Source organism: Leucoraja erinacea, chromosome 19, assembly GCF_028641065.1.
Source record: "Leucoraja erinacea ecotype New England chromosome 19, Leri_hhj_1, whole genome shotgun sequence".
NCBI classification, from domain to species: Eukaryota; Metazoa; Chordata; class Chondrichthyes; order Rajiformes; family Rajidae; genus Leucoraja; species Leucoraja erinaceus.
In genome coordinates this window covers 18,081,590-18,096,241 of record NC_073395.1, presented here as the reverse complement: position 1 = coordinate 18,096,241, position 14,652 = coordinate 18,081,590, and the positions used below count along the sequence as shown (strand labels likewise).

At 49.7% G+C, this 14,652-nt stretch overlaps 1 protein-coding gene across 1 annotated transcript in view; it reads left to right on the top strand.

The window, feature by feature from the left end:
* The window catches only part of LOC129706288 (ankyrin repeat and BTB/POZ domain-containing protein 3-A-like), a 36,866-nt gene that overhangs the window by 5,274 nt on the left and 16,940 nt on the right, over positions 1 to 14,652 (top strand). The window contains 2 exon segments of the mRNA XM_055650477.1: positions 10,501 to 10,641; positions 14,183 to 14,393. Of these exon segments, the coding sequence (XP_055506452.1) occupies positions 10,501 to 10,641; positions 14,183 to 14,393 (352 nt within the window).

Sequence of the window (14,652 nt, the reverse complement as noted above, 5' to 3'; positions counted from 1 at the left end):
TTACCATGACTCGTAGGACAACATACAGTACATAAGTACTACAATGGCTAATAGCTCCTGGAAAGAGTTTGCAGCTTTCAAGTTGACATTTTCACCAACACTCTTTATTTTAAATTAGACTCTAATTCACCCAAATTCCTTCTGTTATTCATGTATCATCCTACACTTAAGTGTGGCTACTGAGTTCAATAGACCTGGCCGTCAAAGGTTCCTGATGCCTGTGATCCTGGGTGTGCTGAAACCAGCTTGTGTCCACTGACGCACATGAAACGATGCAACCTCCAATGAGAAATCCAACATCTACTTGTCAACGATTCTTCACATCAGGAATTTTGGGACCACTGTTGCTACAAAAGAATGAGATGCCTAGTCTTGGCATCTGACTCGAGTCCACAAGGATTTTGTTGTAATCCTAACTGCGTGAGTTGGTGATTGTATGGCTAACACCCAGAGTATGCAAAATATGTAGGAAGGAACTACAGATGTTGGTTTACACTGAAGATAGACATAAAATGCTGGAGTAACTCAGCGAGTCGGGTAACATCTCGGGGGAACAGGAATGGGTGACGTTTCAGATCAAGGCCCTTCAGACTGAGAGACAGGGGAGAGGACTCTTCGTCTGAAGAAGGGTCTTGACCCGAACATCACCCATTCCTGCTCTCCAGAGATGCTGCCTGTCCTGCTGAGTTACTCCAGCATTTTGTGTCTATCCGAGAGTAGGCAATCTTGGACACATCTTTTGAGCAAAAGAAAGCAAAATAGTGAGAATGTTCCACAAATGACCTTTTCTTTAGTCTTTGTGAACTCTGTGGGAAATGGGAATATATCTAGTCATTGAGCAGGCTGGATTGTGAGGGGTGGATTTACAAATGTTGTAATTTGTGTCTGCGGAATTTGAATCACTGCTTTGGGACATTAAAGCCAGATGCCTCATACTAAAAACAGCGGAGCTGTGATATGACTAGCACCAGAGAGCGGTATCAAATTGTGCTACTGCCAACACATAAACAGCACACAACTAAAATGTGAGGAAATGTTCATTTTGGTGCATTAAAACTGCAATGGAACAGCAATGAAAATCAACAGCACTGTGCACATAACCCCTGGTATAAGGCTGCATGCAGTCTCCAATACATCAAAACACTTGCCAAGAAATGTAATTGTAATTTATTTATTTAGGGGACAGTGCATATTAATAAACATTTACATGTAATACGCAAGATTGTAGCCAGTAGCTAATTTCCATCTTTAGTCCCTCTGGTAAACAAGGTAAACACATCACAACCCAATCAATCAATAAGAGAAGAGACAAAATGTGTGCAAAGGCTTTGGGCACTAACTTCAGATTCAGTCTATCCTCTGTAAACTGGTCCTGTGGAAATTAAACTGATGCACTTCACTTTTTAGGGAAAGTTTGTGTAGATTAACTGTGGGGTGACGGGAGAATCCCCATTCCAACAAACTGAGTTCCATAAAGTGTTCAGTTGGAACCCTATCTTTCGTCTCCTAGCCCTTAATGCCTACTCTTGATCTCCACTCCTAGTCATGCATCCAGAAACAGGTCCTTTGGCCCAACTCATCCATGCTGACCCATTTGCTAATAGGTTGGGCGGTTTGCCTCTGGTGGGGAACTCCATGGGTTTATGTCCCGTGGAACGGGAAACATTGAACCCTGGTTGCCCCATTACAAGGAGGATGTGGGGACATTGGAGAGGGTGCAGAAGAGGTTTACCTGGATGATGCCGGGATTGGAGGGTATTAGCTATGAGGAGAAATTGGACAAGCTTGGGTAGTTTTTCGTGGAGCATTGGAGGATATGGATCATGTGCAGGCAGCAAGAATTGGTTTAATTTTCTGTGCATGTTTAGCACAGAATTGAGGGCTGAAGGGCCTCGGGCTGTGCTGTCCTGTTGCAAGTTTTGAGGTTACAAACATTTAGGGTATCGACCTTGGCTCAATGGGCAGGTCTGGCTTCTGAGTTGGATAATTGGGTGGATAACCCCACTCCTATTCATCAAGCAGACCCACAGTCCAGCACTGAGGACATTGTTCATGTGCTGTTTTTCCCTCGCATCCAAAGGAACCACCAACAAATGTCTCAAAACAGGTTATCTGACCATGTTTATGCAATCAATTGAGCGATGTTGCATTGAAAAGTGTGTGGTCTGAGAGAATGAGGATCAAAAGGTGTTGTGAAATTGTAAGTGGGACTTTACCTTTATGGTGCCCTGGGCTGTCGGGAGCATTATCTGTGCTCAGGCACAGGGACAGGTCTGGAGAACCGTGCCAGACCCCGTGGTGTTTAAACCCCCCTCCCGTTCGCTGCCTCTGTCACGCTGCACACTGCCTCTGTTCACTCGCGCACCTGTGACATTTGTTCAGTTCGAGATGCAATGTAAATGCCAGGTTGAGACTGTTTTGTGGAGTTAGTGAGCGCAGAGGTCAGAGCTGAACCTGCAGTTGGTCAAAGTGAAGAATGCGAGCGGCATTTCAGTAGCATGATGTCAATCGCTGATGGGTAGCAGATGTCGGGTGGTTCATGTTAATGTGCAGACATTTTCATGCAGGAGACTGAGGTACCATCTTGGTGGAGCTATCAGGGTCATGTACGGTGAGTTTGCGTTGTAATGTTACACAAGGTCACGCACAAGCACAGTATGAACCTGCTGGGCCCGTGTGCTGTGAAGGAGTGAGGAGTCCCTTTGCTGTGAGATTGGGCACATTTGCTGTGACCTAGAGACTTGCACCTGAAAGGCACTGTGTCCATGCAGCTGGTGTGCACTGTGGGCTGGAGTCGGCTGATGTAGCTGCTGTGAGGCTGAGTCAATGTTGCAGGGTAATCGATCCCTCCTGGGAGAATTCCTTCATGGAAAACAACTCGTGGCACAGCAGAAGGCTTGGGTGATGGTGCCGCTTTACTCAGAGCCAGCCGCAGACTCCACGGAGACTGCCGGCCCTCAGAGAGGGCAGGTTGGAGTCTGCAGCACTGGGCCCCTTCGAACTGCTGGTCAACGAACAGCACCGTGCCATTGCAACACCGGACTGAAGGCAAGCCTGACAAATGCCACCTTCACCAACCAATGTCACCACTTTGGGAACTATGTATCTACATCACTAGGTCTCTCTGTCCTATCACACTCCCCAGGGTCCTGTCATTTATTGTGCAAGTCCTGCCCTGGTTGGTCCTATCAAAATTCAACATCTCCCATTTAACTGAGTAAAACTTCAGTTGCAGGCACCAGAGCCTTGTAACTCGGGGCAAGGCCCTATCACTGCTAGTGTGATCACCTAGGTCACACTCCGTCTTTTTTGGCCATCAGACTCGAGCTGGGCCTGCACTGCCCCCACCCCTCGCGCCAGTGATCCACAGCCTCCAACAGCGACAGCAGATCGTAGACGATGCTTGGCTGCTGCGTGGTGAAGTGGAATCTTCAGGCCTGGTCAGACCCCGGGGGTGGGGAGCCCAAGGTGTGGAGATGGGGTGGGGTCGGGGCCCCCTGGGTTGGAGGGGGGGGGGGGGGAGGGGAGTAGGGGAGTATTGTTGCATCGAGAAGAGAGTGTGCATATTAAAATAAAAGTGCAAGGTCTTCAAGGTAGCTTGGAAGATTGAGTATACGATTGACGATAAGAGAACTCTGCTCCAGAGTCTGATAACAGCGGGGAAGAAGCTGATCCTGAATCAAGTGGTCTGTGCTATCAAGCATTGGTATCTTCTACCCAATGGGAGAGGGGAGAATAGGGAATGCCCGGAGATGTTGTTTATTATAGCCTTTGAGCCTCTGGCATACGGTGAGGTCAGCCATGATCATTCGGTTGGACAGGGGTATAATGAGATCACCAAGTGTAATATATCCAAGTTTATTGCTGCAGAGCTACGTGACTGTGGTTTGTGAGGAAGATGCAGAGAGACGACGTCAGGGAGATAGACAGACCCAGAACATGGGCAGGTGAATATAATGTAGAAAAATGCGAGGTCATCTGTTTTGGTATTTTAAAAATGAAATGTGGGGTGTTGGGGTCGGGGGCAGTGGGGGTCCTTGCACGAATCACTGAAAACTAACATGCCAGCACTGCAAGCACTCGGAGGCAATTGTACACTGGCCTTTGTTGCAAGAGAGTGTTGTGCTGACGCGCCTTATTTCGATGTTATAGTTCTCTGGTGAGACGGAATTTGGAATATTGTGGACAGTTCTGGTCTCCCTCTCTCTGGAAGGATGATTTGCGGGAGGGGGGGCGCAGCTAAGGTTCACCAGATTGCTACTTGGGGTGATGCATTTGGCATGCGAGGTGAAATGAAGCAGATTGGCTGTAATCTGTCATGAGTTCAGACGGTCGAGCAGTGATCACATCCTGAACCAGGGTTCACAATCTCAAAATAAAGGGGGTCCTTCGGGGGTACCGGACATTCACACAGGGGGGGAGTGAGTGCCAGGAACAAGCTGCCAGAGAGAGTGGCGGAGTCAGAGTCATTGCCAGTGTTTAAAGGTCTGGACCAGTGTTTGATTCGTTCAGGGATTGGAGGTTACAGGGCAGGTGCTGAGAGAATGGATTGATACTGAGGAGCCCCCGTGACCTGTATGGATGTGGGGGGCCGAATGGCCAGTGTCCATGCCATATTCGTCTACAATGTGGCCGGTTGATCATCCTCGATTTTCCATTAGTGGTTTTGCCTTCTGCCAGATCTGTGGCTCAGTAATTCCCTCCCTAAACCCCTGCACCTTCTCTCATTAATGGTCTCTTTCCCCCTTCAAAATATCAAAGACATTGGTTTCTTGGCTTGTTGTCTGTGGCTTGAGGTCCCTCTGTGGAACACCTTGAAACGTTTGACAGCGTTAAACCTGCCGCCTGCAGTTTGTCTGTTCAATTAGAACAATCTGGTGTGGTTTGAGTTTTGGATGTGGCCGTTACCATGGTGCTGTTAGTGGGAGCTTGCTACGCACAGAGTGGCTACTGTGTTTGTTATCTTCACGGTCCTGTCCAGCACTCTGGTCTTGGTGTTAAGTGGTAAATATCGGTGGTGCAGTCCTCACTCTGCAGCGACCACAGCGGGACTAATGTATGTACCGTCCTGTGCACTTAATAAATATCTAGCCAGAACCCCTCCAACGCCGATTATAGATATAGTCTATAGTTATTGTTTCTGTGTTGTGTGGAATGTTTAGAACGACATTGGGAAAATATCGAATCATTCATATTTTATAATATATAGACCCAGTCCCAACTGTTCATATTTATCCATGCCGTGGGACGGAGTCTTTAGAATACCATCTTTAGGACCAGCTGCTGAACACATCTGCCTTGCAGATGTGTAGGGAGGAACTGCAGATGCTTGTTTAAACAGAAGACAGACAAAAAAGGCTGGTGTAACTCGGCGGGTCAGACAGCGTCTCTGGAGAAAAGGAAGAAGTGACGTTTCAGGTTGAGACCCTTCTTCAGACTGAGAATCAGGGGAAAGGGGAGCGGGAGATATAGGTGGTACTTGGGAGAAATTAAAGGAAGATATGCAAAAAGCAACGATAATCATGGAAGTGTGGGGCACACAATAGGCCATTGTTGGCTGTGGAAGAGGTGATAAGGAGAATACAGACGGAGGAACTCAATAGGACGACAATGAAACTCGTACGATGACTAGTGTGGGGGAGGGATGGTGCGAGAGGGGATGCAAGGGTTACTTGAAGTTGGAGAAATCAGATGCAGATGCTCTGCATGGACTTTGTTAGATGAGCTCCTGCCTGAGGGGAGGAGGAATTTCAGACTAAACAGTTGAGGAAGGTATGTGGCTGAAGACCAGGTTCCTTTTCAGCGTCTCCTAACGACGGCACTCGGGAATTGCTGCGTGTCGGGCCGGGGATCCTCAGTGTGGGCAGTGACGAGTGTCATGCACCTAGACGCAGTAATGATGTTATGCGTAAGAGAACACTATACATAAGCACATGTACAACGGCCTCTCTCATGGACCCATCAACATGCTTTCCCCTTCGCCTCCCGCACCAACATCGCTCAGCCTCCATGCCTCCCACAGCTAACCGCTACCCCCCCCGAGTGCCTCCGTGGTCACGGGAAGTGAGCCCCCTCACCGGTATCAATCCTCCCCTCCCTTCCTTCTGCAGCTGCCACACATTCAGGCAGCGTGAGTTTACTGTTACCTACGCAAAGGGCAAGTGGTCATGCAACCTCTCTACTCCCCTGCACTGGGTGATGAGTCAAGGGGCCGAGGTGCGTGCACTTGTGCCGGGCAAGCGTTCCATGGCACCGTGTTACCCGCACAATGGGCAAGAGGGTCTGTCCCACCATGTGTTACACGCGTGCCGGTTCAATCACGCCTTGTTACGTGTGTGCCAGGCCAGCGGTTCCGTTCCGCTGTGTGTTACAGAGAAAAACACAGGAAAAGTGAACATGTGGCAATGCTGCTGTTACTGAGGCTGCAAGCCAATCTCAGGCAGCAACAATACTTTGCTCCAAGCTGTATTGCAAAGGCAAGGTCTCGTAACAGCGAAATAAAACACTGCCCAGTGATGACCCCCTTCTCCCGTCTCCACGGTCCCCCTCCTCTTGGACACCCCAGCATGGCCTTCGACCCTCTCTAGATCTCTTTATTTCTAACTGCTGATGTGATATCAACTGTCGCAGCTTTTCCACTCCCCTTACCTACTCCAACCTCACCCCCTCTGAACATACAGCCCTCCGCTCGCTCTGCAGCAACCCTGACATTACAATCAAACCTGCCGACAAGGGAGGTGCCGTGGTCGTCTGGCACCCTGACCTCTATCGGGCTGACGCCAGGTGACAACTCTCAGATACCTACTCCTACTTATCTTTGGACCATAGGAAATGGGCAACATTTCGGGCCGAAACCGAAGGGCGTCGGCCCGAAACGTTGCCTATTTCCTTCACTCCATAGATGCTGCTGCACCCGCTGAGTTTCTCCAGCACTTTTGTCTACCTTCGATTTTCCAGCATCTGCAGTTCCTTCTTAAACACAATATCCTTGGACCATGATCCCACAGATGAGCACCAGACCTTAATCTCAAGCACCATTGCTGGTTTCATCACTTCTGCCTATCTGCCTTCCACAGCCTCCAACCTTATCGTTTCCCAGTCCCACACACCCCGTTTTTGCGTTCTCCCCAAAATCCACAAACATAACTGCCTGGCAGACCTGCTCCTGTCCCAGGGAAATGATTTTCACATACCTCGATTCCATCCTATTTCCCCCCCCGTCCAATCTCTTCCAACCTATGTCCAAGATACCTCACATGCCCTTCGTCTCTTGAATGACTTCTGCTTTCCTAGCCCCCACTCTCTCAACTTAACTATGGGCGTTTCCATCCCCTAATAGGAAGACCTTAAAGCCCTCCGTTTCTTCCTCGACTGCAGAACCATCCAATTTCCCTCTACTAACACTACTCCGCCTAGCGGAGCTGGTCCTCTCCCTCAACAACTTCTCGTTTGACTCCTCCCACTTCCTCCATGTCCAAGGCGTAGCTATGGGCACCCGCATGGACCCCATCTATGCCTGCCTCTTTGTAGGGTACGTTGAACAATCCCTGCTCCAGGCGCACACTGGCCCTATCTCCGAACTCCATCTCTATTACATTGATGACTGCATCGGTGCTACCTCCTGCACCCATGCAGAACTCATGGACTTCATTAGCTTCACCACCAATTTTCATCCTGCACTCAAATTTACTTGGACCATCTCCGACACCTGCCTCTCCTTTCTTGATCTCTCGGACTCCATCACAAGAAATAGACTATTGACTGACGTCAATTACAAACCCACTGAGTCCCACAACTATCTCGACTGCACTTCTTCCCACCCTGCTTCCTGCAAAGACTATCCCCTACTCCCAATTCCTCGGTCTATGCCGCATCTGTGCCCAAGATGAGGTGTTCCATACTAGAACATCCGAGATGTCCTCATTCTTTAGGGAACAGGGGCTCCCCTCTCCCATCATAGATGATGCCCTAACTCGTGTCTCCTCAGTACCCTGCAGCTCCGCCCTTGATCCTGCTTCCCCCAAGTCGCAACAGAGACGGAGTCCCCGTAGTCCTTACCTTTCACTCCATCAGCCGTTGCAAACAATACATATTCCTCCGAAATTTCCGCCACCTCCAACGGGATCCCACCACTAGCCACATTTTCCCATCTCCACCCCTTTCCGCCTTCCGCAGTGATTGTTCCCTCTGCAACTCCCTGGTTAATTCATCCCTGCCCACCCAAACCACCCTTCCCATGCAACTGCAGAAGATGCAATACCTGTCGCTATACCTCCTCCCTCGACTCTGTCCAGGGACCCCGATAGTCCTTTCAGGTTAGGCAGAGGTTCACTTGCATCTCCTCCAACCTCATCTACTGTATTCATTGTTCAAGATGTGGACTCTTATACATCAGCGAGACCCAACGCAGACGGGCGATCGTTTCGCGGAACACCTTCGCTCAGTCCGCGTGAACCAACCTGATCTTCCGGTTAGTAGACAATCAGTCTGAAGAAGGGTCTCAACCCGAAACATCGCCAATTCCTTCTCTCCGTGAATGCTGCCTCACTCGCTGAGTTTCTCCAACATTTTTTGTCTACCTTCGATTTTTACAGCATCTGCAGTTCTTTTTTAAACAATCTCCCGATTGCTGGACTTCCCATTCCTCCACAGACCTTTCTGTCCTCTGTCTCCTCCATTGTCAGAGTGAGGCTAAACGCAAATTGGAGGAACAGCATCTCATATTTCATTTGGGCAGCCCAGTGGTATGAATATTGATTTCTCTCACTTCAGGTAGCCCCTGGCATCCCCCCCCCTCCCCCCCCCCTCTCTCTCTCTACCCAACTCAAGTTGCCCAAGCTTCTCATTTTCACCCTACAAAGCTTACAATGGCCTGTTTCCTTTATCATCGTAACTTTTTTGCATATCTTTCATTCATTGTTCTTTATCTCTTCACATCATCGTTTATATCTCTCATTTCCCTTATTCCAAACCATTCTGAAGTAGGGCCTCGACCCGAAACGTCACCCATTCCTTCTCTCCAGAGATGCTGCCTGTCCCGCTGAGTTACTCCAACTTTCTGTGTCTATCTTCAAAATAAAACACATATTGGCATTGTTCAACACATCAGACGTTTGGATACATTGGCTCCGAAGCAGGCACTTCAGTCAAGGTGAAGCTGTGTCTCGCAGCGTTCACCTTCAACAGCGCTGGGGTGAGGGAGGGTACTGCAGAGGTGGCAGTGTTAGCTATACGCTGGATAATGTCTGCTGCGGTAAATAGAAGTCCCAGAGAATCCTCGCAAACATGCTGAATCGTCTCGGATATCTAAGAACGTAAACCCGCTGATGAGTTTTCTCAATCACCATATTGGTGTGAAGGGGCCAGGTCGGGTTGCTGATGATGTGAATGCCAAGCAACTCACAGCTGTTGACCATCTCTTCCAGCTTCCACTCTTTCTGTGTAAAGAGGGAATTTTGGGCATGGGAATATTAATATTATCCGCCGTGGGTGTGGGGAAATGAGCTTCTCAAGAGCCAAAGGGTTACGGTTTTGCGATGCATTAAATATTAATCTTCCTGTCACTTTGCTAATCATCAGCTCTCCCTTGAGGGAAGCCTCGGTGGATGTGGACGTTGATGTTGAATGACCTTACTGTTGTCCTTCAGTCCACCGTGCAGACGAGAGTGACCCTGACTGCATTGTCCACACTCTGCCCAGTGTTTTCTCACTGACATCTTGGAACCTTTGTGCTTTGGTCCTCATGCACCTCGTTGCATCCTGGAAAGAATTAAAAGGCCTGTAGCGCATTCTCTTGTACAGAAGCAGCAGGCACGAGCTTTCATTCATCTCGTGGGACAAAACCTTTCATCCTCTGAGGTCTCCTACCCTGGGCTCCCAGCTTCATTCACTTTCCTAACTTTTCCTCATTCAGTTGTGTGGAGTTCCTGGCAGGCTTAGATTTATTATGCTGTGATGTTCACATTGGTGCATTGGCAAGTGAAAGCTGTAAACACTGATTAGAAACACGGATGGATTTGTTGAAACAATTCGGAGTTGGAACCAACAGAGGAATGTGTTTGTGGCATCTCAACACCCAAGTGTTGCTTCGGCTGCATCTGGCTCCTCCCTGGCCCACTTGCTACTCACACCCCATGTCACCTTCAGTGCTAAGTGCCAACACTAATGATGGTCCTCCCTTGGCCTGCCGCTGTGGAGCTGAGCTTCTCCGCTGTCAGTGATCTCATTTCCCATTGGGAATATAGTTGGCAGTTCACCCAGTTACTGCTGAATAGTTAATGTCCACCAGTCACTGACACAGCGAACACCTTCCCATTTAATAAACCTTTAATGTTCGCAAGCATTGTGAGACCAGGTGTGGTTCATGGGCAAAGCATTGCTCGGTTTCTGCCTGTGTACTGGGCATTAAAGATTTCTGTGTGTGGCAGGCGGGGGGTGGGACCTGTCTGCTGATGGAGACTGAGTGATGCCACTGTCACGTGCCGTTGTGTTTCTCTCCAGGAATCCTCGTCCTACCGGAGACCCTGGAGCTGGACCCGGTGATGGGCAAGTCGGGGGGTTCCCTGATCTACAGCCAGGCCGAGGTGCGCAGCATCGAGCAGACGTTACTGGTGACCCGCGTGGGAAGCATCGCCGAGCTCAGTGAGTGAACACCCGAAGGGTCCTGACCTGAAACGTCACCTATTCCTTTTCTCCAGAGATCCTGCCTGACCCGCTGAGTTACTCCGGCACTTTATGTCTCTCTGCCCATTTTGACTACCCCAGCCTTAGGTTGACCACTGACAGCCCACCGTGTGAGCACGGGTGGTGCCGCGAGCTCTCACTGCGACACCCTTGCTGCCTGTACCGGGAGTTGGTTTGACGTGTTCTACCCCTCTGGGAGCTCTGTCTTTGGACTGGGGTTACCTGAGGTGACAGGAACCTGCACTCACTGACCCCTGGCCCGCCTCCCCCCACTCGCCCAGTGCAACACTGTGCCTCCAGGGTAAGGGCTGTGTGTCCGCTCCTTACAGTTCAGGTGCTGAAGGAAGATACTTGTGCAGTGCATCGCTCCAATGTGACATAGTGAACCAGATAACATCCTGTCGAATGCCAGATGCTTGGGAGGTGTTTAGTTACTGTCTGTGTGCATGGCGCCAGCGGTGTGTACAAGCTTCTGATGTACCCTTCAATAGCAGCACTTGCCATATGCGGCAGCCACGGATCGGTTACCATTCACACACAGGAAGGGTATGTGCATTACATTAAAAAAAATCGAAGGCCTGAATATCTTGTTTGTCATTAAGCCAAAGAGGTTCCATGACCCTTGCTGCGAGCAGAAATATTTGGATGGGTTTCAAAGTGATGAGTTGATGGTTTTGAACTCTGAGGGCATTTCTAGTTTGTCGCTAATGGAAACTGCTGAACCAGCGTGACCTGTGACAGCAGCTAGAAATAGAGAGAACAGTGCAAGTTCTTCCCGAATTTTCCAAAATTCTTTGCCGCTTGTCACTCCCGGGCATGTTTGGACAGTGTGCAGGTTGGATTCTGTCGGGTAAGATTCAGTTCTGTTTCAGTGAAGTCCTTGCCCTGGGTGTGACTGGGTACCTTGCCAGCTCTGCTGCCTATAGCCATCACCCTTAGTTCAGCAGCCCCGCTCAGAGGTCCACATCTGGACACTGTTCTGGTGCCGGTGGGTGCAGAGGTCCAGCCAGTTTCGCGGCTGCCTGTTTTACTCCATGTGTAGGAAGGAACTGCAGACGCTGGTTTACACTGATGATAGACACAAAATGCTGGAGTAACTCGGAGGCAGCGTCTCTGGAGAGAAGGATGGGTGGTGGATGTATGGAACAAGCTGCCAGAGTAGGTAGTTGTGGCAGGGACTATCCCAACATTTAAGAAACAGACAGGTCCATGGATTGGACAGGTTTGGAGGGATATAGACCAAATGCGGGCAGGTGGGACTAGTGTAGCTGGGCCGGTGTGGGCAAGTTGGGTCGAAGGGCCTGTTTCCACACTGCATCACTCTGTTACTCGTCTAAGCAATGGGTGACGTTTTGGGTCGAGACCTGCAGGAGGCTCTTGAGCTGAAATGTCACCCATTCCTTCTCTCCAGAGATACTGCCTGTCCCGCTGAATTACTCCAACATTTTGTGTCTATCTTTGGTGTTCATCAACAATCTCTTTGTTCCGGTTCATTTCAAATGTGTCTGACAAGTGAACTCTCTCAAAGTCGTCCAGGAGTTAAATAAAATACACCCAATGCACGTCAATTAGCGCACTTCCTAAATAAACTCAGAATCTGAAATCTGAGGTTATTCTAGCATTGTAAACATTAGTATTGCCCAGACCTTTAGCTTTGTATTCCAGTGGATGAAATCCCTGTAATAGTTTTTTATTACCTAACCTCGGAGCTGAAATACTGGAGGGTCTGCAGAGCCCCTTTAAGGTGAAGGCATCCACCAATGTGAAATGGTCACATTGGCTGGAGTGTGTTCGCCAGAGCTGGCCTGGTGGTCTGAGAGGTCCGAGCCTGGGCTGTATGACTGATCGTCCTGCTTTCCTGGGGTATGGTACTCCTGTCATCATCACTGAATTAGGAATGAGAAAAGTTGAGAATCCTAGCCCGGTAGTTTGAGAGTTTGAGCTCTTTAAACTTGTGCAGTGCAGAGCCTAATGGTTGTGAGAATGACTCTGAACTACGGGCTTGTAATAAACTCCAGCTCCCTGTGATCATTGGAGCGGGCAGTGTCCACCCTTGCCCGGTCTGGGCAGCGTGTGACCCCAGACCCTCAGCAGCGGGTGAGGGGACAGCCCTCTGCTTTGGGCCACTGTACACGGCACTCAGGGTATCAGACAGCATGGCGACCACCTGTGGGCTGCTCGGGCAGAGACGGTAACTGGGTCTTGCTGACAAGATCACATCCCAAGAATGAAGAAATCCCTCCAGCTATCAGTGGGAGGGTTTGTGTTCACTGTGGAATTTCAGCCAGGATGATGTGTTTGATGATGCCCATTAGTGGTTTATTATTCAGTGAATGTCAATGGAATACAAATTATCCCAACGGCGGGTTAGTTGAGAAGTCTTCCAGATGTTTCAAGCATTGAGACATCTGTAAATAATTTACTGTGGGTCACAACTCTGATCAAAACATGCTGGAAATAGACAAGGGGATGGGGTAATGCCCGGTTAAGACAGAAATCACGGCCACACCTCTGCTCTTGATCAGAACTGTGTCTCAAACATCTGCTTTGATTGTTTTGGGTGTCAATCATTCCAGCTCACTGTGCCAATACCTCTCAAAGCACCTTCTAGTCTTTTTCTCTTCACCCTCTATCCATCCCTCTTTTCTGGACTTTGGTCGGAGTCACTGGCTTTGTCTGCTCCGGATTCAGTCCGAGTTCAGTCCACCAGAAAGAGATGTGGCGTTTGAATCCTGGAGGATTTGGTGAAGAGCACAGTGAGCTGTGTATAGTCCGGGATCATAAACAAACATGGGCAGCAGTTGTGTAACACGCGGTTGTACTGTAAGGGTTATACAAACAATTTCAGCTAAAATTCAATGATCAGCTAAATTAGCAGCACATCATTCCAAACCCTTCGAAAACAAGATGTCCCCAAGACAAGTGGAAATGTTTTTGAACCTGTTCCCACACAATACTTGGGAACCCCGTCTTGTTCTCTAAGCAGAACATGTTGGGCGGACCACCTATGTCCCTGACTGCTAGTAGTGCAGAGCCGCTGCAGGCAGGGGATTATGATTGGTTCCGGGAGGGGGTATTGCACGGTCTGCTGAGATAAATGCCCTAAAGGATGGTCTCGGGCGCACCCCCAGAGGAGAGAGTCCCAGCCTTGTATTGTGTCGCGAACGGTGCCAGGTGATCAACAAGAACATCCTGCGGCGTGCTCTGCTGTGTACTCGGGGTTTGCGAGTGCGTACCCGGATATGCGAGTCCAAGGGCCTCAATGGTAGCGCAATGAAATACCTTGTTATTCACACTTTGTTGTCTGAATCCGGTGATTTATCAAACACAACAGCGTGTTTCGAGCAGTTTACTAGCGGGGAAGGCAGAGTGAAAAATGGAACTGGTCGGCATTCGTGACCTCGGGATGCACTGGGAACTGTGGGTAGTAGAGACCGATGGGCTGAAAGGGCTTGGGGTGAAGGATGCCTGAGCTGAGCTTCCTGTGTCCGTTCCTCAGGTGAGCTGGTGTCCCGGGCGATGCAACACCTCCATCGTATGAAGTGGTGGGACTGCGGTGACGGCTCGCCGGCCAGCCACAGCCACAGGCACGGGCCGCTGCACTGGGACACTGAAGCTCTCTACACCCTCTGCTACTTCATGCAGTCTGCTCAGCTGGAGTGGGACAGCCCCGGTGTGGAGCCGGGCACTGTTAGCCTGAGCACCGACAGGTAACACCCTCTGCGCCACGGTAACGCTGCCCCCTCCTCAAACCGGCTCACTGGCGACACAAAAAATAACTGGGGCAGACATTTGGACAGAGATATGGACAGAGGACGATGGGCCAAATGCAGGTCAAGGGCACCAGCCCAGTAACTTGGTCAGCATAGACAAGGTGGGCTGAAGGGCTAGTTCCTGTGACTAGGAGGAAGACTAGACTCTTGGAGTTAGTGTCAAACAGCATGGAAATAGGCTCTTCAGCCCAACTTG